The sequence below is a fragment of the Parus major genome, chromosome 4 (genome assembly GCF_001522545.3).
Source record: "Parus major isolate Abel chromosome 4, Parus_major1.1, whole genome shotgun sequence".
In the NCBI taxonomy this organism is placed as follows: Eukaryota; Metazoa; Chordata; class Aves; order Passeriformes; family Paridae; genus Parus; species Parus major.
The window spans coordinates 14804960-14831309 of record NC_031771.1 but is presented as its reverse complement, the minus strand read 5'-3'; the positions used below and the strand labels follow the sequence as shown (position 1 = coordinate 14831309).

At 41.9% G+C, this 26350-nt stretch overlaps 1 protein-coding gene across 18 annotated transcripts in view; it reads right to left on the bottom strand.

Annotated features, from left to right (window-relative positions):
- Nucleotides 1-26350, bottom strand: part of ADGRL3 (adhesion G protein-coupled receptor L3) — a 489797-nt gene that overhangs the window by 293615 nt on the left and 169832 nt on the right. For 17 of the 18 annotated variants that reach the window (XM_015625411.2, XM_015625414.2, XM_015625396.1 and 14 more), the window contains one exon: nucleotides 22106-22356. In XM_015625411.2, the coding sequence (XP_015480897.1) occupies nucleotides 22106-22160 (55 nt within the window). In that variant the 5' untranslated portion in view covers nucleotides 22161-22356. Of the gene's footprint in view, nucleotides 1-22105; nucleotides 22357-22888; nucleotides 23084-26350 lie in introns of those variants that run through there. The other variant, XM_033513563.1, reaches the window with a different exon arrangement.

Below are 26350 nucleotides of genomic sequence, written 5' to 3'. Positions count from 1 at the left end.
CAGAGTGAAAACATAACTTGTTTCAAGTACAAGAATTCAAATAAGCAAATTTAGAGATTCTGTTTCATTTGATACCCACGTCTTCATTTCATTGCAACCTATTAAACTTAGAAGACTAAAGCCTTCTTTTTCAAGGAAGTGAACTGTGAAAACATTCAGGTTACATCTCTTAAAAAAAAACCTCTCACATTAGTGCCTTCATTAGTTTCGCACTATCACCTACTCTGTCCTCCTCACAGAACAGCACCAGCAATTCCAACAATGACCCAAGACCTTTGAAGAGCCCATCAGCAGGTATGCCAACACAGAAGGCAGCAGGAGCTGTGCCCCAGAGAGAGAGAGAGAGAGACAGGATTTTGCTGGCAAAGCCCAGGTCCCCCCCCAGTCCGACAGAGTCCCTTGGCTGGAGGGCTGCCAGCCCAGCCCCAGAGACCCGACCCAGGCCCCCAGTTGCTCTCCAGATCATCTCTCCTGATCTCCTTCGGGGCTTTTGGTTCAGTGCCACTCGATGTAGTGTCAATTGTCACACCGAGGTGTCAGAGCAGCTGTCAATCAGCAGCTGCAGAGCACAGCACAGCACGGCTGCTCCGGATAGCACAGCTCTGGCACGGGGCTGGAGTAAAACCCAACTATCTCCAGCCCTGAAATTACTTCCACCAGTAGACTGAACAAGGCCAGGACTCTGCCACAAAGACTAGCATGTGATCATCCATGTACAAACTGATATCCTCATGTGGGTTTCAGCAACAGCCTCCTGGAACACCTGGGTAAGGCAGAGGGCTTGGGACAAACCGAGGAGCGCACCCTGTAAGCTGTGAGCCTGCTTTGGAGGGTTACCTTCCTAACAACAGCCTGGCCACACCATCCCTCTGAGAGCTAGAGAGAGTACTAGTACAATCCAACAGGACTAAGGGCTCCTGTTATCACAGTTCATTTCCTGAGCAAAGCATCCATCTGACTCCCACGGCGGTCCCTGAAACATTGCCAAGCGTTTGCACACTACCATGGCAAAGGCAACATAAGACCCAAAAGTACAGAGGATTTTGCTGTTCTCAGAATAGGGGCAATCTGATCACTCCTGCCCAAGAGTGAAAAAGCAATTTCTACAAGTGGAGGATATATGAAGCTGAAGACAGTTCTCAGAGCAGGCAGACAAGCTAAAGCAGCCTTAAAGACTATACCAGCCATGCACTCAGAGCATTTAGATTCTGTTTATACAAGGGAACTATTTTCAGCAGGACTCATTACTTAAAATCCTTCACACACCCCCATGCAATGCAGCAAGAAAGGTTAAGGTTTCATTCCCCTGGTGAATTCTCAACGTAATTTGACAAGGGTAAAGCACTGCTCCTGTTCATCAGGTTAAATACAGACCCTGTCACATCACTGGAGGTGCTGTGGACACCAGGCTCTCCTGCAGCCCACCACACATTTTCACATTATGTCTCTGTGTACTCATGTTTCTTGCAAGTGATGGCCTGCAACAGGTTTTATAAAGTGGCAACAGAGCTAATATTTGTCTTGGCTTCCCCCAAGCACAAACTATACCCACTTCCCTCATCTCATGTAGATAATGCGACCCAGAGCAATATCTTGAAAATTTGGAATAATGGCTGTAATCCTCAGAGTTTGAGGAGGACTGTGAGACTTGAGGTGCCCAGAGCTCCCATAAAAGTAATCTAGCAATAAGACTACTCTGCTTCTGGCAAAAGATGCTTTATAGCACCTCAAAGGACTGAGGTGTACATGGTTTCTTTTATCCATAAGCCATGTGATCTGTCTTGTCTAAATCAGTGAGCAAAATCAAATCAGATCAAATCATGCACTGTAACAGCCAAACAGAACCTTCCACCTCACATAACACAGCAGTGCATAAAAAGCAGGAGTGCTAGTGCAGCATTTTAAAATATATTTTCACCCTGTACAGAAGCCACAGGTTGGGAGGGCTCATTTCTCACCAAGAGCTCCTTTCTGCAGATTTCTGTAGCATGCCATGATACCAACAAGGAAGAAAGTATGTATGATGGGCTACTTGCTTCCTGCCACCCTAAAGCACATAGGTCCATGGGTGCCACACATGTGGTAAGCCTCTTGTGCAGCTCCAAGAAGTGCTGGAAAAATGCCAACAAGGAGATCAAAGACCAGCACACAGTCAGATCCCTTCATCCTGAAGGGATCATTCAGCTTCTCCTGACTGTCCTTTGCTCTTCTGAGTAGTCTGGTTACACAGCAAAACCCTTGTGAGTGTGCAGAAGAGGACTTGAGCCCTGCTCACACAGGGTAAACCCCTCCAAGTGGGAGCAGCAAATGCAGACAGACGTAAGGAAGGCTGCATCTTCATACAGCAGCAGCAAATTTGAGATGTCCAAAATGAGAGGATATGGAAAATAATTCTCATCAAGAATACATCAAGACCCAAATCAGTGTGTAAAGGCAGCTTGAGTCTGGCAATTACCCTGGAAGAGCACAGTGTCCAGCCACCAAAACCACAAGATGTCACATCAGATGTCTGCTGTCACAGTTCCTTTGTTCCCATCCCTAGCTGACTCTACAGAGATAAAGCTCAGTGGGGCCCTTCTGCACACACAGTGACTGCACCTCCCCAAACCTGCAGGAACACAATCAGGTCTGATGAAATCCTAGAAAAACACAGAGACAGTGAAACAAGAGATGCCACCCTGTTACCTGGTATTGGGAGATGCAAGCCATGTGTGTTTCTGAACAGTCATTCACGTGTGATTTTAGTAACTGTGTATGACCTTCCACAATAATAACCACAGTCAGTGGTGGTGTTGATGTTAATTACTTAAGTTTAAATACAAAACATAATGAGATGCTGTAATTCTATTTTCAGACAGTTTTAGCCTGAACATTAAACATTATTCAGCTTATTAAAAAAAATCAGTTTAGCACAGTCATCTTAAGGGACTTGCATGTTTTAATCATCAGTTTTAATTAGGCTAAAAAGTAAGGTATAAATCAAGGTCCTTTTTGAGGCACTCTCAAAAAGCACCAAAAAGGTTCCATTCTTCATTTGACTGAAGTGCACATTATGTTAAAGTGTTAATGAGAACAAACAAGAGTAACTGAAATCAGTCTCCTGCTAATTTTCATAATTTGTAGTAGAACACTTTCCTAATTAATAATAGACTTCTAGAGACATCTATGTTGACAAATACACACAGGCTGCACTCCTTTACCTTTCTGACATCTTTCCTTTGATGCTGATGTACAAGGTGCTTCCATTCCTTTTTTTTTTCCCAACAAGCTGGTTAGCATTAAAAACCTGCATTTTTCCATGAGTCTTCTGACAGCATCCCACTGTCCCACACTGTTTGTGAGCTACAATAAATACTAATATTTCAAGACAGAGGAAGTTAATAACACCAACACAATTCTACATTCAGATGCACCTGAAACAAATACATGTTGCAGCCAGCTGTACACAGAATCTGGGGGAAAATAATACATTAAAAGGAAAAGGATAGTATTATTAATGAGATTTGAATTTTTTGCTGTCTCTTAAGTCTCCAGCTTAGATGTGGTGCTGTCACTTGACACAACAGTCCGAGTCAACCAAAGTTACACCTAGTGTATCATGTGAAAGAATGAATTTGGTGCCCAGGGAGAGTGGAGAGTATTGATCATACACTGCAGACCATGAAAGCCTTCAGGGCCTTCTCCTGGCACCATCCATTCTTCTGGCTAAGTCACCCTAGCCAATTTGGTCTTACAACAGGTGTAAAAGAACATTTAGAAGTGAAGGGCAAATCACCTCAGAAAATGTGAGACCCAGGAGGATGAGTGGTCTGCAAGCTTGCTGCCTCTTTGCAAGACACAAGCTGTTCTTGTGCTTGAAAAACCTGTCCTCCTGCACACACCAGCCTAAGCAGTCAAAATTGAAAAATAATCTGCCTAGTAACCAAAAAATAAACCCCAAACATTCCCATCTGCTCCTCAGGTATATTTGATTCTAGCTACTGCCCAGTTATAATCTATTTATTGTCTTCTAGGGTGTAACTAGAGCTGATGAAAGAGTTGCCCTACAATCACTACATTGTTATGTTCTGCTTGGCTTTGCTCTAGCTCCCCAAAACCTGCTATACACTGACAACAACAACTGGCATCACACATTAGTGGGTGGAAGTGTTCAATTACTAAACCACCCCATGATGTCAAATCAACTGAATGTACTCCTCAGGTGCTGCCCAAAACAGCACAGGCCTAAATTTGAAAGAGTTTGTCTCACCCTCCTGAGGCAAGCAATTTTATGTAATTTTAATTACTTTCCAAATCTTGTAATCTCCAATCTCCTTCAAAGCTCATCACTTTTCCTGGTTGTTTCAGCCCCTTGACCCCACTCACGTTTCTGCCAGCAGCCCTTCAAGGAGCAGCAAGAGTGACAAGTCAGCAAGAGGGAGAGGGGCTCACTGAAGAGTAAGACGACAGCAATGCAGGAAAAAGCAAGGAGCATGAAAAGTGACTGAAAGATCAAGAATTTTGCACACTAGAGCCCAGTCAAATCAGCTGTGTAAGGAAGATTTTCCTACTACTTAACTGCATTCACTACCAAAATCACTTGTCCTTTACAGCCTAAGTGATTACTCGATATAACTCTGGTTAAGAAAGATGCAGGCAGTGCCTCCAAGGAAGTGTCTCTCCTGGGACCATAACCCTTTCCATGTACCTCTCATTGTTATTCAGTTAATGAGTAGCATGAACATCACAAGAGGCAAGCAGGAAACCAGAGAACTTCACAGAACACAGGTTTGTAGTCATCAAAGTCAAATTCTTACTTGTTTTAGAGAGGCAGTAACTTTAAATCCCATTATCAGAAGGCTTACTGCACTAAATTTGAGGGAAATACAGATTTTTTTATTTTTAAACAGAGGTTGATAGTCTAAGGTACTCACTTATTTCTACACAGTGGGTCTTTTAAGGAAACCACTACATATCACAAGGCATTCCACAAAATATCTCAAGATAAAACTCAATGATGCCAAATTCAGTGATGCAGGAGATTATCTTTTTCTGCCTAACACAGTAAATGATTTTTTTTTCATTTAAATACTTTAGTCCTAAAGCAGTCCTAAAGTAATTAAATACCTTCTGAAAGCTTATTTTTAAATAATGCAGAAGAAAATTAGGCTAAAACATGATAAAAAAAAAAAATCAAAAACAAACAACCAACCAACCCCCTAAAAAGTAAAAATGAAACGTTTCATTCATTTCATTTGGATTTACAATGAAATACAATTTAATCCAAGCTGGTTAGAAATGTCCCAATAGCTAGAAAATTGATTTCCCATCCCAAAATTACTAAAATCACATTTTCTTCTTATTTTGCTAAAAATCTGGCCTGGCCATCAAACACTAATACTCCATTTTCTCATGTGCATTTAATTTTTTCCATCCACCGATGGCAAATGAAAGGTAAGAGGTTTTCAGGAGCCCTCCCAATGACAACGAGTTTTCTTAACTAGCACATATTGAATGTCTCCATCAAAACTCAGACAACAGCTGGTTCTGATGGGAAAAATCATGCTGCAGTAAGAAAAATATCAAACCTCAAAACAGAGGATTTTTAATTACTTTTTTTTTTTTTACATTAAAATCATTAATAAAGTGAATTATTCCTTCTGTGGAAGGTTCCAGTGTTTTCACAGTGTCTCTGACATCAAGAGCTGCAGTAACTATTTGCATCTTAACAGGGATCTGTGAGTGTACACTGCTGCTGACAGCAACACTACCAACTACTAAATTAGCTAATCCAAAACTAGGGAAATACTTAATAAAAGCCCTTAAGAGAAGGATTTACTTAAATATTTTTTCCTGGATTATTTTCTTGGATATACCCAAAGAACATTCTCCACAGAGGTAGAAAAAGAGCAAGGAATAGCTTAGACCTCAGCCAGCATTAGGATGCTATGAACAAGGTCAAGTTTAGCAGATTTTATCTCAGTTCCTTGGGAAAGGGTATCTCCTGTACCATATGCCTCTCCCATCTCTAGTGATGCACACAGAGACCAGCTGTTGCTCCTATTTAGACACCACTCTATTCACCAGGGAAAAAAGTATCACCTAGAGCAAGGAATGACGCCAGTAGAATGTTATTTTGAAAATGACTGCCTCCTCAATTTATCATCATCCTAGACCAGCCAGAACAAGCAGGCAGTCCATTTTGAAAATAAATGGATTAATCAAGTCAAAAATAAATCATCTGAGGGCAGGTGAAAAGGGAGAGAAATTGCCAGGGCATAAGAGTTTTATAGTTGCTGTTCTTTGCCTTCTCCACTACCTGAAGACAGACCCAGAAGAAAGCACCTGGTGCCAAGGAGGGTCCCACATGAAACACACCCCGATGTGCTCAGAAATCAATCCTCATCCAGCAGACAGGGCAGTGCCCATTCCTGCTGATGCTACACAGCATCCCCAGGGGTAGACTTACAGCAGTGCTGGGACAATTCTTTGTTTCCCTCCTGCAGCTGTAACCACAATTCTGAAAGTTGATCATATCGCCACCACAAAGCAAATGGAATAGCAACACCTGACTGATAGGAATAGACATTGGCACTAGGAAGATTAAATGAAATGAAAAATGAAGCATACTACAAACTACCAAGCCTGCCAAGATGTTGTGCTAGATATTCCACAATTATCCAGCAAGCTGTTTCTGGTTCTTAAGGCTTTGGAGTACAACTGTGATAAAGTTAGAGCACCTCAGTACTGTGGGATATCTAATCAGATGCACCATGCCAAAGACTATTGGATTTTAATATTTCCCATTTTCTTTGTTATAGCTTTTGCAGATTCAACATTGTACTAGCAGCAGAATCAAAGGTGGAAGAAAATAAAAATAGCACAGGATACAAACACCCATAGTACCTTGCATATCCATAGGGTACACATCAGACCACATGTCTGCATTGCAAATCAGCACTGATGCATTCTACATATGTGAAATTTAAGGCACTTATGATCCAAAAGAATACAAAGGAAGTCTAAAAAAAAACCCACAAGAACCATAGTATCGGCTTACTGCTAATTCACTGTGCTGCAAACTCCTGCCTAAATGCAAATAAACTCCGTGTCCTTTAGGTCAGGTAGATGAAAAGTGTTCTACCAATAAAAGGCATCTGTCAAATTTGCAGTGTAGAGATTAAAAGCATTTGAAAGGTAAATGTGAAACCCCAGACTGAAACAACACTGTGCTTTCATTTAAAGACATTACTGAGCCTGGTTACTCTAAAGCTCTTCATTCACAGTGTAATTTAAGGACCCTTTGGATATTCTGTTTGGAAAAAAGGTGTCAAATTAAGGAAAGCGGTGTTAAGTCCAGAAACTCTGTGAAAATGAAGCCACATCTGTAATAGCGCCCTGTAGGGTTTTATTCCAACAGCATTATTACATAATTGTAATGGTGCCAAAGCATTTGCCTCAGAGACCTGCCTGTGTGAAAAGACCCCCAAAGCATCCCTGTTCTTCTCAGCCCCAAATGCTAGTGACAGACTACATGCCATCACCAGCTAATACTGCAACACAGCTCATGCAATGCTGACATGAAGTACATGGCTGTACCAGGTCTCCAGACAGAACCTGCCTGCTTGCACAGACAGCCTGCATTTCCCTCACTGGAAATGGCTTCAGATATTCAAGGCCCTACAGTTCTCCTCCACCTTGCTAATGCAGGGGAAGCTGGGCCAGCAGATGCCATCCACACAAGGAAGCAGCAGGCAGTGACAAACCAACTGGGTACCAGAAGGGATGATTTTTGTTTGTTTTGTTCTCCAAGGGTATTGGAGCTAATATGAGATCACGTAGATCAATCTTGTCGATCGTGTCTGCTGCACAGTATCCTCCTAACCACATTTAGCCTGTTGTTCCATTTGGAATCCCATCTGGCAAAAAAGGAAAAAGAGCATAAATAATTCAACTTCTGCAAGTTTCATGAAAGTGAGGAGCCTTCCAGTGGAGGAGACGCCCCACACTACCTTCTACAATGAAGGAAAGAATCCAATACACAAATCTGTTTTCCCTTACTTCTTTTGCCCATGAAACAAGCTGTCTTTTCAGAATGAAAAAGTTTATTTGACTAGTAACTTACTCAAAAGCCACAACAGAAATCTACTATTTTTTCCAAGTACAGGGTCTGATAAATTTTTTGACTTATCAGATCTTTCTGCATTGGACACAGGTACACCAGACATCCTGATGTCAATGTGTGATGTGCACTGAAGTTGCAGGAAAAGAGTTAAGATTCTTTCCTATGTCCCCTTCTTCCTGCTAAAGGGACAGATTGAAAGCACCACACCAACGACCCCAAGCCATCACATAACCTCCAAGTCAAGTAATAAATTATTTACCACAGTCTCCCATTGGAAAGAGAGTCAATTAGTTAACTGGCCATCAATTAATACTCAGCAAGGAACAAAACGAAGAGAGGAACTGGTCTGAACAGCACAGCTCTTGAAACAAAGAGTGCTTTTAAACCGGATACCTCTGTATTCAAGCCAGTATCTTGCTTCACTGCACATCTATTTCAATACATAAGCAGCTACATTTGCTAGCAAGACATCCTGTTGACACCTATTCAGTCCTGCCCTACTTTGGCATGACAGTCCTGTGCGTTCTGCAGGGTTCAAGTGAGTGCTCAGATACATTCAAAGGATTATAATGTGATGTATTTGAGGGCATGAGGCAAAAGCTTTGTTTCCCAGAAGAACATCTGAAGGGCAGCATCCCCTCAAGGATGCTGCAAACAAAGTTACCCTGGAGACAGTCTCTGAGGAACAGTGACAATTCTCCCCAGACAAGATGATCTGTTGGGTTGGTATTTTAAGTGGGGGGATGGGGTGGTGAGTTCTTCACTCCTTGTTTGGGAAGCAGGAAGGGAAATTAAGGTGAGGGAAGGAAAAATAATGTTAGGAACTTATTCCAGGATCTTTATAATAAGAAAAGCCTATCATTACCTCTGCAATACAATAGCATCATTTTATTATCAGGAAGTAAATAGGTTTCTCAGTTTTTTGGCATGATTTTCTCTTAAGACTGCTTTCATCCCTGCAATCCAATAAAAGCCGAGCTCAATCAACCTCTCTGCTCAAGAATTGAGCATACCCTGCATTTATGGTCCTCGTTTTGCCAAGCCTGGCACCTCCACTCTTCAGACGAGGAGTCCAACCAGGAGAAAGCACCACAAACACGAAGCCATGAAAACTCACCAGAGGCATCACAGCAAACTGTGCCAAAATAGATTTTTTTTTTTTTTTTTTTTTTAATATTGTCAAAGCCAGGTATTCTGCTTTATAAACAAACATTCACTCAGGCTTCCCCAGGAAAAATACCTTTCATTACTATTATTTTTCAGCTCTACTTAGCTCTTTCCCACAGCTTTAGCTGCTATTTCTATTGCTTTCTAGGTAGTATATCTGGTTACTAACCATTTCATAGGTGTATTTGGCTTCACACATAATGCTCTAGAGGTACATTATTACTACATAACCATCAGTAAAGGTATCCATAAAAACTAGGGAACATTTGACAGCTCTGCAGCTACAACATCCCCAAGATACTCAGACTGCCGTATCCCAATGCAAACTAGCAAAAAGGAAAATTATAAATAAATAAAACAAGAATAAAAACCACACACTGCAGTGAAACACATTAAAATTGGCCCCTATAGTGGTTGTGAGTCTAACTCTCGGAGAGGTTCATACCCAACAGCTCCCTTTGACTTCTGAGTTTATCCTTTTTAACTCGCTGCGTTTTCGTGAGTGCTTAGAGAGACTGATCTCATCTCCTTGTATCAACTTTTCTGTGCCCTAAGCTTCTCACCATAATAGCGTTCCAGAGTGATACTGGATACACCAGCTCTCCTCAGAAGTTATCCTTGATTGCATTTTGCCAACTGGCCAACAAGGGATAATGAAATTCAACATGTAAGCACTCCCCCAAGAGCTGGAGAATTTCACATCTGTCATATATTTACTATCCAAAAAAGAAAGGCACTGTATCTGTGCAAGGGCTACGGCTCTGAGAAACAGGGCTGTCACCAGATGTTCCACAGCTGAGAGTCTGCCTAGCCTCAAGACGTGAGGCTAATCAGTGCAGGCCCTAAATAATTAAGTTACTATGCTTTGCAAGAACTGCTGGCTGTTTAGAGGAGAAAGACCACAATTCAACATCCTACTGAGAGAAGCCAGGAAGAGCTCATGTATTATATAGGTGAATGGGGGACAGCCAGCATCACCAGGGCAGAACACACAGGAAAAAGTGGGAATCCTCATCAAGCCAGGCATCAAAATAGAGCAGTCCCACCTTCTGGGGCCTGCTAGGAAGATTTTGGCACCAGTGCCACAAATCACAGCAGAGAGAAAATAGTCTAAGCCATTTGGGTTTCTACAAACAGCATTCTCGATGCTGTTTTTAATTAAGAACCCCAAGGACGTTGCACAGAGACTATAGGTTCATCCATTTTGTGCCTCATCTCCTCCATCTTACTGTCTTCCAGCTCTTTAATCTTAGGCTCCTGTGAATTCAGGTATGCAACCTGAAACAAGGACTGCAGCTGTCAGAATGCGAGGATGTGCTTGCACTGCCTTGCGACAACTGCTCTGTGTCTGGAGAGGTGGCACTGCTAAAGACACACCAAAACAGCCTCTTACAAACAAGAGCTCACAAAGTTTAGGCCCAGACTCGTTTTGTTATAAAGGTAAGCAAGTTAGAGGTTTTTTTTAACTTGTTTTTTTATGGCTGTCTGATACTGTAACACATGACTTCCAAGCACTTTCCTGACCAGGGCTCACAAACTCTTAAGGTGGCTGCTGGTGATAGGAATTCATTATGTATTTGGCATTTGGCCAAAAGGCCATTTTTTTTCCCCCAAATCAAATTAAGGAAAGCAACTAAATACTATTAGATTTTTTTAGCCCTCAGAATTCCCCCAGAGCAATATCTAATAGTAAGATTTTAATTGCACATGCCTATAAGATTACAAATTCTGATGACAGGTTGGATTTCAAGTCATGACAAAAACATGAAGGCATGTCAAATGTTCCTTGCATTATTCCAAGTTTAGACAGACCAGGGTTTATTTATATATACAGTACAAAAATTACACTTAAAGCGCATATACATCCTCATATGTATATCAACACACAGAAAAAAATAAAATCAAGTGATCTGGATTTTCCTACAACTCTTACAAGCAGGCATTCTTCCTTGAAAACATTACGATTGTTTTCCTTCCTTGAAAACACGTACACATTACATGTACACAGAATTGAGCAGCGATGCTGGCAAAACACAGTTGGAGGTGATAACCAGGACTTGGCCATGAGTCTGTCTTTCAGAGTGGAGGAATAAAGGGGATGTGTGTTCCCAGGAGCACCAGCCAGCCCCGGTGCCGACTGCCCCGCTCCAGCAGAGGAGCGGACACAGAGGGAGGAAGAGGATGCCTCTGGAGAAGCACACAGCAAGCAGCAGCTGGCAGGGTTCAGTAGCAGCCCCCGTGGAGCTGGTGTGGACCACCACAGTTTTTCTCTGCCTGCAGAGACACTGCCACAGGGGTTTGCTGATGCACACCCTTGGCTGGAAGGGCGCTAAGCTTCCAGCTCCAGCCCAACACGAGTAGCACAGCCAGCCACAGTGCCTGGCTCATAAGCCAACAGGCACATCTCCCCCTCCACCCCACTGCACGAGACTGACATACCAAAGCCAGTTTCCTTTTTGTCATCTGCTCCCCTGATACTAAATAAGCCCTTACTGCAGCCTCCAGCATTTCAGTAATAGAAACAAAACACTGTGAATTAAAAGTTGGAGACAGATCTTCCACAGCAAGAGTGGGGTGGGAACTAAAACAAATTCTCATTTAAATCAGCCGCACTGATGGACTTCTGATTGTTCCTAGAAGAGCTGGAAAGGGATCAGTCTACCAAGAGAATAAGGACCAAGCACAGTGCTGTAACTCTCAGGGCAGGGGAGCAGCCCACAGTCTAGGGAACTCACTGCAAGCACTAAGATCTGAGAGATTAGCCCAGAGTACACTCTCCTATATGTTACTCTAGGTTTCCTCAAAGTAACCCTCTGGGCTGAGCAAACAGGATTCACACTGCATTTGCATGGAATCACCAACTTGCCATGGGATTTGGATCAGACCCCAAAAACACTTAGAGCATGGGGCGAACTTTAGGGCATGGGTTGGTCTCAATGATCTTGGAAGGTCTCTTCCGACCGAGTGATTCTGTGATTAAATGAACTCAGTATTAAAATGCTATATTTAGTTATGGCTCCACATTCTGGAGACTTAAGAACAGGCGACAATTTGACTGAGCTTCTAAAATCCATCAGGCATCTCAATTTCCACAGATTATGTTATAGGAGGGAGTGACAGTTAACAAAACTCCTTATTTCTAGTCCCTAGCTCTTCCTGTGCCCATTCTAATGCACAGACTCTCTTGGGCAGGATTTTTAGCACCTGTGAGTCTTACAGGAAACAAACTTACACCTCAGGATGTGTAACAAAGCACCCACCACTATCAAGCACTGCAGAAAGCAGCCCAACACAGCAAAGCACAAGGGAATATATAGAAGTATATGCTCCTGTGATCATAATTCCTTGAGTTTCTGGTATGCATTCAGTACTGCACTGTAACCAAAAACCCACCATCCCAGGCCCACACTTGCTACAATGGGCAGATTGCAGCATCTGTGTGATGCTGGCTAAAATCCCATTGCACATCCCACAGCTTGGAGCAGAACCATGACAGAACAAGGATCATCCTGCCAGGCACTGAGAGGTATATTCCAAGGAGGCTGCCCAGCACAAAACTGTTTGATAAAATCAGGGAAATTCCAAATGAGGAAAATCTACTGAAGTCTCTGACATGCTTTTAATTTTTTCCCATACCACAGCATCTTTCCCAGATGAGTTGCTCATTAAGAAGCAGGAAATGTCTTCCAATTTCAAATAAAACCACATCACCAAACATATCCAATTCAAAAAAATCATGATCAATAAAGAAAACAACTGAACAACAGTGAATATGCCATGGGATAATAAACATCATATGGTTCTAAGATTCATTCAACATGAGTGCAGTTGATAAAATGGATGTTAGAGACATCTTCTGGGGAATCAGCAGTTTCATTTGCAAAAAAGAGCTTTTTCTTATGGTTTTTGCTGGGCAAAGGGTGCTCTCCCTAACAGGGAAACAGCAGGTCTGTCCAGATCTCGTGGGAGCAGGTTAGCAGCAACTGAGGAGGAGGTGCAAGAATGCAGGTGGCCATAATTCATTGCCTGTCATTCTTTTCTCATTTTAGCTTAGAGTACTTCAATGTGCCCAGCTTAAATGCACGAGAAAACTAGGGCCAAAAAACTCTCAGAAGTATTTTTCTTTTTTTTTCTATCCAACTCCAACTGTTTAAGTTTAGCTGAAGTTATTAGAGAAAGAAAAGAGAAATGACAACCCATTTGTGGGCAATCCCACAAATTTTCACATCCAGGAAAGAGGTGTTCCTGCTGCATGGAAAGGATCTCTCTGTCCTGCTTTGTCTGTAAGGATGTCCTTTGGTCCTGCACCTCTCCATTCACTGGGGGAATGGATGCACAGCCTCACCCACCAAACCCCTTTAATCAGCCCAGAATGTAAGGATCTCTCCAAGGCCTGGCAGCTTCCTGGTGCTTTCAGAAGAAAGAGTTTTATCTGGAAGCTTAGCATTAACATAGTAGACAGGAATCGGCAATTAGCCAAATTAAGGTAACGATGCAATGGGTGAAAACAAATGGGGAATGGGTGGGCAGTTATCTCCCCTATTCATGAGGATAAGGAAAGGGAAGCTAGCCACTTCTGCTGCTCTTTCTTTACTGCACCAGCCTCATTTGACCTCAGCCTGTCCCAAAACCCAGTCCTTCTGGACTATCTTGCATGTCCAGGAAGACCCAGGACAAGGTGTCTCCTCATGTAGAGGTGTCTTTCTATAGAAAAGCTGCAGATGTGAAAATGTTCCTGGTGCTCCATGGTCCCTCCAGGTATTGGCTAAGGGATGCCTGTACCTACATCAGTCAGCCTTGATCCACTACATTTTTCAGTCCTGGTTGCTTAGGATTATTAACTCCAAAAGGATGTATAGAGAGATCATTCCCATGTTTAACTGGAAAAGGCAAGACTTTTGCTTGCTTTTTCATTTTCATTTGGCTTTTTGGTTTGGTCTGGTTTTTTGAAGTATTTACATCTAATGCCAAACCACAGTAATTGCATCACTTACATGGAAAATTACTGTGGTTTTCCATTGGGATGCTATTCTTAATACCCATATATCCATCAGAAGTGAAACAGCTTTGGCCCCATCAATATCCTGATGAGCTGTAAGTTGCTGAGAACCTGAGTAAAACTTATTCATAGAGTAACTTCCTTGAAAGTATCCCCTTTTATTAGCAATCCCTTATTTATTCTGTGCTTAGCTATGACAAGGTCTAGTGAGGAATAGGACCATCTAACAGTACTTGCTAGCCAGGAACTATTACAAAAGAAGCAGACCTGGATCAGCATGGTTGGATAATTTCAATATCCTCCTGAATCCCAAAAGAAAGCCAGGCAACACCCCAGAGATCCTGTCATTTCAAGCACATGGCTGCTCTTAATTCTTTAAAAACTATTCATTGGGAAGAAGGGTTTTGCCTGGTAACCTTAAAGCCCTCTTAACTGCATGAGCTTTGACTTTTCAATTAAAAAAACAAAAACACCCTAAAGGTTTGTAGAAAGACAAAGGAAAATGAACACTAAGAAAGACTCTTAAGGCATTCATGGCCCTTTTATTTTACATCTCCAGTACCACTCACCCAAGATGTTTTCAGGCTGGTTTATTTTTTCCCCCAACCTATCAGCCTGATCCTTTCTGATGATCCTCCAAACTGCTGCCACCAAACCACCTTGTCTTTTTGCTCAGCACTCGCTTGGACCAAATCTGAATGCAGCAGATATTACACTGGTATAGCCTGAACTGGGAGAAGATTGGAAGGCTCAAGAGACTGGCTGCAAGCTAAGGTTTCCAGATCAAATCAAGCCTAGGTCAGAAACAAAGAAACCTAATCATCCTACTTAGCAACTGCCCGGCAGCTGATACAAAATGAATACTTAGAGTTAGGTCAGCTTTTTAGACAGCAGATGTCTGCACCCTGACACCTATTCATTACCTAGGGTTATTAACTACACAAACACAATTTTTCAGGATTTAACAAAATTCCTTATTGCATAAAGCTATTTACACCTCTTTGTGAGAAGTTCAGCATTGCACTTTTCAATTCTGTTTTTTTAGAAAGTGACTTTTCTTAAAGAAGTTCACTAATAAAAACATTTTTACAATCACAGTAAAATATAATAGGAATTAAATTATGGCACAATAATTCACACTTGACTGCACAGAGGCCATTTGGCCTTCATCTTTGTGTCTGAATGTGCTGGGTGGGAATTACTACACTGTAATTCACATGCTGTCACATCTTATGGCTTGGCTAACACTTGAAAAAATCAGAGCTCGAAGTTGGTCACTAGAGAACAGAAATCAGTCTTGTTGGGAAATTGTTACAAATGTCAGAAGTACCAGATATTGCAGACCAGAAAGGTAACACAGCTTACCCCCTCCTGCTGCTGTGAGGGCAAGCATGTTTTCTGTCACTGCAGTTCAGAAAGAAACCCACACACCCTGCTGCCGTACCCCATGCATGTTAAAACTATGCATGGTGTATCAAACCATAATGTAATATGGTTTAATAATGTAATAATGTAAAAAAACCCAAAAAAACACATAATGTAATCAAACGTTTAGAGTGGGAAGGGACTAAAGATCACCCAGTTCCAACCCCCCTGCCAGGGGCAGGGACACCTCCCACTAGACCAGGCTGCTCAGAGTCCCACCCAACCTGGTCTTGAACACTTCCAAGGATGGGATATGCAGCTTCTCTGGGCAGCCTGTTCCAGAGCCTCCTCATCCTCACAGTGAAGACTTTCTTTGGCTTTGTGGAACATCATCACCTTCCCATGGCCGCTTCTCTCGGGTTCGCTCAGATCCCTCGGGACGTCATTCCATCCTTAAGGCACATCAACGCATCACACGGCTTGGTGTCAACAAAAAACTTGCTGAGGATGCACTTGATTGATCCCTTTGTCTGTGCCACTGATGAAGATATTAAATAGCCCTAGTCCTGATATGGACCCCTGGGGGTAAAAGATCTTGTTTCCTCCCTGTAGCAGGAAGATTCTGTGAGCAGACACAGTTGCCAAAAACTGAAGGAAAAAACCCCCACATTATGAGAAAACCCGCTTAAAATCTCCCTCTTTATTTAGTGTGAAATTTAGACATGAAAGAAGTGGGTCCACACACAGACCTCTGCACTGCATAATGGCTTAAACAAGAATTAAATAGTGGATAGTCTTAAAAAGGTTGAATTTCACCCTCTATCAGTTTATAGATTGATCTGTCATCAAATGGGGAACTTAATACTCTCAATTTTAGTGTAATGCTGCTAATGAAAGCGCTGTAGTTTATACAGAGAACAGCCAACTCCTTTTATCAGGAAAAGCCTTCCTCGATCACTTGTTCCACTATGGAAAAGGTGGCACGGCTGCAGGTAATACAAATTGCCAAGAATAGCAAACATTATAAATATTTCAAGGATGATTAATCTTTAAAACACTGAAGTTAGGCAGAAGCCTGGAAGTCAACTTGGCTATTTCACAACTAATAAAACATGTATCTTGTATTTCATTGTGACTGTATAAAGAGTATTGTAGTAAAAGGCAATTATCCACCATTCACTAGCTAACATAACACTTGTACAAGTATAAAAGAAACACAGTATGTATTTTAAGCAGTGACAGTATTTTCACTGTATTAAAATAGTAGTGAGGCAAATGTTCAGCTCACATTAAACAGCATTCTGTCACCAAAGACCAGCCTGCTAGCATCATATATTCCCCCAAGATAGATAATGCTGCTTGCTTTAACAGAATCATTGTCACCAGGCAACTACCAGTGCTGCTCAGTAATAAATATTTCCACTGTTCCCACAGAAACTGGCTCGGCATCTGGACCTGCTAATGCCTAGAGAGATCAGCCTGACCTTGGAGTGCCATCTTTTCACAAGGATGCAGCCCTCGCCACGGCTGTCTCCCAGAAGCATTGCAAAGATGGAGCAGAAGCTCAGAGGGCACGCACAGGACAGCAGACAAGACTCTCTTCCTTGCAGCTGCAATGACTTGAAAGGACTTCAAATTTCATTTCCTACTCTGGGAATGATAAATTAGTCCAGCCCCATCTCGAGCTAATTCTCATATGGAGAGACAAAATGGCATCTGTCCCTAAATGCAGGAAGGTCACTTTACAGCTACGCCACAAGACTGCATAAATAAATTCTTGGAGGCAACCAGTTTTTTTTAAGTTTAGAACTGGGCCAGCAGCATCTGCAGTCCTGCCAGTTTGGTGCTGTCAAGGATCAGTATTAGGCCTAAAGCTTCATAACAATACCAGGCTCCAGGACTTGACAGGCTTTGTCTGAACTACAACCTATTTTAGCTTAAACTTAGCTCTGATCTCCAAAGTTATTTGAGAAACTTTGCTGCACTAGCAACTTCCCCTGGGATCAGATAACTTTTGCCTAGTCTCTCATAGCTGCCATGTCAGACTGTCCTGGTTTTGGCTAGGATAGAGTTCATTTTTTGTTAGCAGTTGGTACAGTGCTGTGTTTTGGACTCAGTATGAAAATACAGAATCCCATTTACATATGATGCTGGAGGGAAGCAAACAAGCATCTGTGGGGTGCTTAGTTGCTAGGTGGGCTTAAACCATGGCACAGATACCTATTGTTTGCCCTGTAATTTCAGCCAGGCTTTGGTTACATTATTGTATAACTTGTTCTGACTTCAGTTTTGCTTCATTTTGGCCAAGTATGTGGTTCTAACCCAAAAATCACATTGTATATCAAGGAAAATATTAAGGAATTTAAGCAATCACAGCAATGACTAACACACTCCATGGATCATCTGGAGAGAACAGAGTGCAACCCATTAATAAATTCAGGGTTAAAATATATAGAAAACAACTCCAAAGCAACTGCAAGACCAGGAGGATCCAAACCCCAGAACTTTGCCCACAAAGGATCCAGGATGCTGACAGCTCACTCTCATGTCACAAGGGCAAAGGCAAGAGCTTTGCAGCAGAAGAAACAGATAGATAGCCACACCTGTTGATTTTATTGCATTTGTAACAGTCTCCAACAGAAACTAGGCAATTTAGATTACTACTTAATTGGAAAAATAAGTGTTTTTCCCTTTTTGGATTATTAAAAGAAGCAGATTAACAACAACTCATTCTTTGTTGCCCAGCATATAATTAGATGTGCAGTACAATCCTTAAAAAATAATTTGTAAGTAAATAATAATAAATTAATCTGATGGGATTATAAAGTTCTTTGCATACAACAGGCTTTCAACTCTCTTCCAGACCCTAACATAAGTTACTTGTTTGGAGACATGCAAAATTTCACCCCACAGCAATGGCTGCAGTATCCTTCCTGATCTGCTCCTAACAGCATGCAGCTCTGAATCCCTTTAATTTCTATTATTATTTTTGTCCAGCAGTCTGGAAGTCTTAAATCTCAGCTCTGAGCCACACACGAGCACGACAGCAATGTGACAGAGCAGGTGTACATCTCTCCAGGCTTGCAAATTGAGCTGCTGCCTGTCATGTCTATCTCATTTCAAGTGAACTTTTGACAGCGTTCATTTCTGGGTGAAGAGAAATCTGCTTTGTTTGGGGTCAAGGGGAGGAAGCCTGGGGAAGAGAACAGCTGCTCATTCCAGAAAACGCCTCTTGGAAATCCACCTGCTACAGGGAAAGAGGATCAGTTTGCTCAGGTGTACGTGGGGGGAAACACAAACCAAGGAGCACTTACCCAGGGTCCAGACCTTCAGATGCTTTGGGAAAAGCTTCCAAAGAGGGGCAAAAAGAAGGCAGGGGTGCAAAAGTCCTGTCCCCTTAACAGAGCCCTTGCAAAGGATGAAAAAGGCTTTGCTTTCATTGTTATTGCTGATGGTTTTATTTTATTCCTTGGTATTATTTCAGTCTATCTTGTGTAATTCTCTGATTTTGTGTAATAGGTTTAGTTTTAGGCAACAAATGGATTTACAGGCTTTGCTGTAGCTTAGGAGAGGGGATAGCTTTTGGGGGGCTTCTACACTGCTCCAGGTTGTGCCGTAAGTTGTAAGCTATTTTCCGTTCAAGTCAAGGGTAACAGCAGAGAAAACACCCACTACACAAATCTATTATTATCTTAAGTATTTCACATGGCTTAATCTTTCAGTGAGCTATGACTCAAAGCAGTCTGAGCAGAACTAGACAGTGCTGTGCCTGTGCATTTTGGATACAGCAAATGAACATTATCACTGAGGAAATGCAAGGGCTCATGACCTTTTCCCCTTTTATGATTTCTACAGCTTATCAACAAGATGGCATTGTACCAGGGCAATATTCTGGAAGATTACTTTTCATCTTGCAGATCACTGAAGTATACACCCTTTGACTCTATACCTGTCATCATAGCCCAAGACACACAATCTACTCCAAGAAATGAAATAGCTGAAGCAAAAAAATAAACCAAAGACCCCTCAAAAAAACTTGTAAAACATCAAAACACTACCACCACCTCTCCAATTTATTGACCAGATTACTGGTCTAAGATGCCTGTAATGCAGCTACCACTACAGATGAAGAGGCTGTGTAGGGGAACTTAAAAAGGGAATGAGGTTTAGCACGGTCAGTCTGAAAAAGCAGTTCATATCATTTCCAGCAATCACTACAGGAGTCATTCCAGATCATGAAAGAGGAACTCAAATGCCTGATTCCTGTAAAGCATAATTTCTGAATGTTTTCTGCATGCAGTGAAAAGGGATTACTAAAAGGGAAAATTTAAAAAAAAAAAAAAAAAAGCAGCTTAACTAGGCTGTTTTTATAAGGAAGATGAGGTTGTGGCATGTGTTTAAACAGCACGCCAGTTCTGAGATGGAAGCTGCATCCTGGCCACTCAGAGATCAGAACAAGGAAAACCAGACTAAGTTCTTTGTCTCAGACCAAGGCTGTTCTCTCTCCCTTGCTCAAAGACAGCTATCACACTTTCACTAGCAACTGATCCGGTAATGTGGGTGTTGGGTAGATGTGTGATGGTCAAATTTACCACCACTGACTGCCACAACCACCACAGCAAACACCCTGTACTTTTAGTCTAGAGAGCAGCATAAAGGGTAGAAGTATTTCCAGACATAGTTCCTGCACCTCTGGCATTTGCTCATATGTAGTATAATATGACTTCCAATATACTTGTGACATTTTCATTTATTGGGACTATCAGGCAGGACTTTCCAGCTACAGTGGCACTGAGAATCTTAAACAAAACTGCCAGAGGCATATATAACTAAAAACTGCTTTCACTGTTAATACTGCTTAATTCTAAAGATTTACAAAACATTTACCATTTAACTTTCCTGAAGAAGATTGGAGAGCACCTTTCTGAATAGCTCTTTCATTCCACCCTTATTGGTCAACTCAGTCATTCTAATTTTCAAGTCAGTGAGGAGGAGTCTTCCTTGAAGAACAGTAGTACAGATAGACTTTGTCCCCAAAGGTGTTACAGAAGACAGGTTGTGCTCTATAGGTATGCTCAGCCAATTTTTTTTTTTTAATTTTATTTTTCATCACCTTCTTTTCTGTAAGATTTTGCTCCAGTGTCTTAGCAGATACACAAAGGATCAGTTGTAAAGCTCAAGAAGCCTAACGAATATTTTAAAAGCAGAAGCTCACAGCTTACATACAGTGGGTCATGTACATACAGGCATGCTTCCACTGGCCTTTAATTAAAATTAAATCCTTGGTAGAGTTCACCTTCCATTTAAGCATCAGAAAAATCAGGCAGCCAGATTTTCCAAAGCCTCGCTCTGAACACAGTAACCATCACTGCTAACAGGAGCTCCTGAACCCTTCAGCACTTGTGAAACCTGGCAGCTTACTTCTAGAGCATACACTTGGGTTTCTCATATCAAAAGAACCCAACAGGCCTCAAAATCTTACTTCAAAGAATTCCATGTGTCACATTTCACTTAAGATTTTCCCAGCTAATAAAAGATCAAATTTTTCTGCTACAGCTCTGTACTGGATTTGCACAGCCAGGTTTTGGGGAGGGGGAGGTTACAGGGGTGGCTTCTGTGAGAAGCTGTTTGAAGCTTTCCCTACGTCTGACAGAGCCAATGCCAGCTGACTCCAGGACAGACCCATCACTGGCCAAGACTGAGCCCACCAGGGACTGCAGCAGAGCCTCTGGGGTAACATCTCCAAGAGAGGGGACAAAGCTGCTGCTTTGTGAGAGAAACAGCTCTGGGGACAAGGTCCATGAAGGAAGAGGAGCAGGAGGTGCCCCACATAGCAGAGCTGACTTACATTTCCCTGCAGCCCCTGGAGGTGAAGCAGCTGTGCCCCTGCAGCCTTGCTGTGGCTCCGTGCAGAGAGAAGCCCACACTGGAGCAGGTTTTGCTGGCAGGATGTGTGACCCCTTGGGAAAAACCCACGCTGGAGCAGGGGAAGAATGTGAGGGCTCCTCCCTCCGAGGAGGAAGGAGCAGTAGAAACAAGATGTGATGAACTGAACACAACTCCCATTCCCTGTGTCCCTGTACTGCTGCAGGGGAGGAGGTAGAGACAATTGGAAGTTCACTTCAGGAAGAGGGGAGGTGGGAGGGAAAGTGTTTTTACGATTTCCCTTTATTTCTCATTACCCTATTCTGAGTTGATTGGTAATAAATCCATTTTTCCCCAAGAAAAAGGAATAAAACGTCTGTCTAATGTAGCAGCTAAGCTCAGAAAAAGAAACCTTTATGTGTCACCAGTGTTCTTTGTTTTAGTTAACTCATAATGTAACCTGGGAATTTCAAAGACCTGAAGTGCAAGCAGGGAGAGACATCATCATCCTGTAAAAAAACCCACACCATTAGGAAAAGACAGACAAAATCCTTGCTATTTTATCTTCCCTTCCCACAGGCACATTTACACCATCTCTCACTCACCATGGGCAAACGGTGTTAAGAGCATTGTGAAGAACAGCAGCTGTGATGACCACATGACTGTGAAGGAGAGCTTGAAAGTATCCCAGCAAACAAGGTTTCAAATAAAAAGGTGAGAGTCCTCCTGCACTTGATTCCAACACTTCAGCTGTTGTTGGCCTTCAATTCACATCCAAAGAGGGAGGAAAAAAACCCAATCAAAAATAGTAATAACAATAAAAAATATCCCACAGCCAGTATCCAGAGTCTGAGACCTACAAATGAGAAAGGAAAAAAAACTGCAGTTAGTAAAACAGTAAGATAGGTGTTTGCAATCAAGTCTTGCTGCGTTTCTTTGCTGCCAGCAGCTGTAAAGGCAAATGTGTCCTCCCCACTCCCTGGCCCTTCAGATGTGTACACATTCCTACATAAAATAGGAATTAAAACTTATGCCTGTGCCGAGAACCAGTTACCAGTTGGTGGATAACCAATGCTCTGCTTCCTCTCTCAAAAGAGGGCCCCAGACAGCAGTTTTGAACAAAAAAGCTAAGACCTTTCCCTCCCTTTTGCATTTCTGTCATGCCTCCGACGTGGATGCTAAGGGCAAGATACCAGGCCAGGCAGTGGGATTAGTAACATAGCTTGGGAGTATTTCCACTGATGATATGCCAAAAAAGCCTCTCTTTGTTTGAAGCAACCTGTATGGCTTTTAATCACTGAATCTGGACCAGGCTTTGAACCCAAACAGAGCCCAAAGTCACCCTTATCCTATAACCAGCTACTTTCTAGTCACTGCCAGCTACTCACTGCTAGTTGAGCTCTGCAGTTATTTATTGTGGAATTAAAAATAATGGTCTCGTCCATCCCACGCGCTCACAGGAAAGCGCGGGGAAATCTGAATCCGTGCTTGAACAGAAACATTCGCTCATTTAAGCGGAGAACGTATTCCAGCTTTCCATCATTTTAATCTCTCCAGAAGGGGCTGACTGGCCACGGTGACTCAAACCTGGCAGGAAAAAAACAACTATACAGAGTTAAACTGCGGCAGCAGTTAGAAACTTAGCTCCCCACTGGCTTTGAAATGATGAGGAAATATGAGGAATTGAAAAGTACTTTACATATCTGTTTTGAACTCCTTAGACTCTGCAGTCTTCACAGTACTGGTCTAATTAAAAATCTCTCCAAAAATCTCTGATCAACAGAAGTTATTCTTCTCTGAGCACAGAAGCTGTTTTTGCCAACTTTTGTTCTTACCCAAAACCAAGTCTGAGCCAAAAAGCTGTATGAAAAAACTGTGCTGCATGCCATTGTGATGTGGGTATATTTCTGAAAGTCTGGCATGACAAAGTGGCCTTTGTTTTGCTTCCTATCTTTACTGATCAACTAAATAAAACCCCATATTGTTCAGAACCAAAGCCTATAAAGAAGCTGCATTTTTTTAATAAATATATCTTGCACTGCCAAGATTTTATTCTCTCACTTGACCCTCCTCCCCAGTCTATCCCTGCAATTTGTTCACTGAAATGTAGCATTTAGTTTCCATAGTTGTTTTTTTTTCTCATCTCTGTATGTGAGGTTACTAAGAAATCCAAGGTCAATCTGCAGTCAAGTGGCTTCTTTACGGACATCCTTGAAATTAAAACTTTGCTCGGGCTGGGACTAATCAAAAAGGTCATTGATAATATTAAAAGTCTGTTTTTTAAATAGGGAAGAGCCTCATTAATATTTTGAATTGCACGTTCAAAACAGTGATCAAGTTTTCCATTTATATTTTAGTAGGCTACCAGTACACATCAAACTGCAGCACTGCCATTATTTATGCATGCTTTTTTTATAGCATCCTCTGTTAAGTTTCAAAAGTGAGAAGCTTTTTGTGCTACAAAATTTGAAAAGGCATACAGAGATGGTGGAAGCTATCCAAGCACAGGTACACTTCCCTGAAGCAAAAGCTCAGTCAGGCAGTAAAGGAGCAAAGGTTTGTTTTCAATTTTTATTTGTTTAAACTGAATCAGTTCTGAATAATCTAAGCCTGTTAGAAAGAGATAACATTATGGTGCAGTAAAAGGGTTTTGGGTATAACTGAAGAAGCCACAAATTAATTAGGCTCTCTGTCCCAGAGAAGGGATAATTGTCAGCAAAATACTTACACAGAGCCCTGTAATTTATTTTTTTTTCTATCTATACATTCCTGCATGATAGGATGCTAGGATTTTTTTTTTCCCCTATCTCATGGGCTGAGGCAGAATGAGCAAAGTATTCACACGCCCTCTGCAAAGTCCAAACACTAATTTTTGAGAACTAATGTCTTGGAACCACCACAGCCACAAATAAACATTTTATCCTCCTGGAAAGTACATTATTGAGTCACAAAGCTCCTGTGCAAAAGAGACAACAGGACTAGCTCATCATTATGCACCATTTACTCCAGTTGTAAATCTGACCAAATATTCTCTGCCCTACCATCCTTCCTGCCGGAGGAGAACACGCCAGAGCCGTGGCCTGTCAAGTGGTGTCTGCACATCCTGGCTGGCACAACCTTGCCCTTAAACTTGCTTCTGCAAAGCCTTCGACTCCTTCAGCTTAAGCTCACACACAAATATTACCAAATACACAATGCGTCTGGAGGCGTGCCAGCCGTGTTTAACAGTGCAGGGCACCGATAGATCAACCAAATGCGTTGGAATTCTGCAAAATTCTGGGTGGGCTTGTATTTCGCGTAATCAAATAATCACAGTGTGTTTGTGAACTGGATATCTGCAGGGAAACAGCTACATAGGAAATGAGCAGAACAACCCTTTTTCTTAATGGTCACTCAACCCCCGCAAGCAGCATTGTAAGACACAGAAGGAGGCCAGCAAAACAAAATTCACTTCATGGTTGGATTACCTCCAGGTAAAGTACAGCCAAAGAGAGAAACTAGAGAAAAGAGTTCACTGTCTGGGAACTATTTGGTGCAGAGTGTTACATTTATTGATGCAAGAAAGGGATACGGCTATCACAGTGAAAAATTTAAGGGCTTGACTTAAGGGGTTTGGACTTTAACCACAAAGATGATGCAGCTTGCATTGATTTTAGAAAAAGTTCTGCTCACCGACCTTTATATGCCCAAAGTGCTGCCCCTGACACCTTTGCAGTCTGATCTGCTGCATCACCCGAACCAGAATTGCATGCTGGCAGTTCCCAAAAATCCCGCTCAAAGTGCTACTGACAGAATAGGAGAAAGCTAAATAAAGGAAACTAAAGCTTCATAGCGAAGAGATGAGCAGTGAAGTATTCATCAAGGCGTTGTTCATAAAAGAGCATTATAGATACACTGACAAACTCAACATCCACCCAAGTCTGTTCTTCAGCAGCTGATGTCAAGCAGCACATGGAGCATTTTCTGAGCTCATCTGTCGACAGTCTACAGGGAGGGTGAAAAAGAAAAGGAAACCAGTTCATGTGGTGAGTGAACAGATAGGCTGAATTCAAAGCTGAATTCAGAGCAGCACAAGCCAAACCTATCAGAACTCCATTTAACTACTGTCTTCTTCCAAACACAAGCATTTGCACTGGCACAAAGCTGTATACTACCTTTTTCACACGGCCAAAGCTGCTTCAGGTATCCAGCATTTTCTAGGAAACCAGGGGAGGGGAGACAGTGTCTCACAAGGGCCCATTAGCAAGAGTCAGAAATACTGGGGTTTTCTTATCTAGTTTTACTTGCAGCAATTTCCTCCCCACCCATGAAAATGTGCATAGCAAAACTAGCTTAAACAAATCAAAGATACAAAGATTGCTTTATATTTCTTCATAGAAAAAACTCCAGTACTTACTCCCCTCCTTTGGCAAAAGTCACCTACTAATTAGGAAATAAGTGTGATGTCTCAAACAAATATTGATTAAATTCACTATTTACAAGGGAAAAAGTTTGGAAGTAATTGAACTCCTTGAAGCTGATGGTCCAAGCTAGAACCATGGGTGTGATTCCCCATTCTCAGCATCTGCTACTTGAGATAACTTATTTCAGGCAACATTTTCAGAATTGTGCTAAGAGAGGGAAGAGAAATAACCCAGCAAGAAAAAATAAAACATGCAATCTCTGCAAAATTAAATTAACTGCAATTTAATGTTAGAAAATTTCCTTAAGTAAGAGAATGAGCCACATTTCCACTCCCATTATGAATGGCTGGATAAAAGAATTTCTGCAATACATATGGCCATAAGTTGTTCACAAAAAAACTTTTGTTTATTTTTTTGCAACATTACTAAACAGGGAAGGTTTCACTC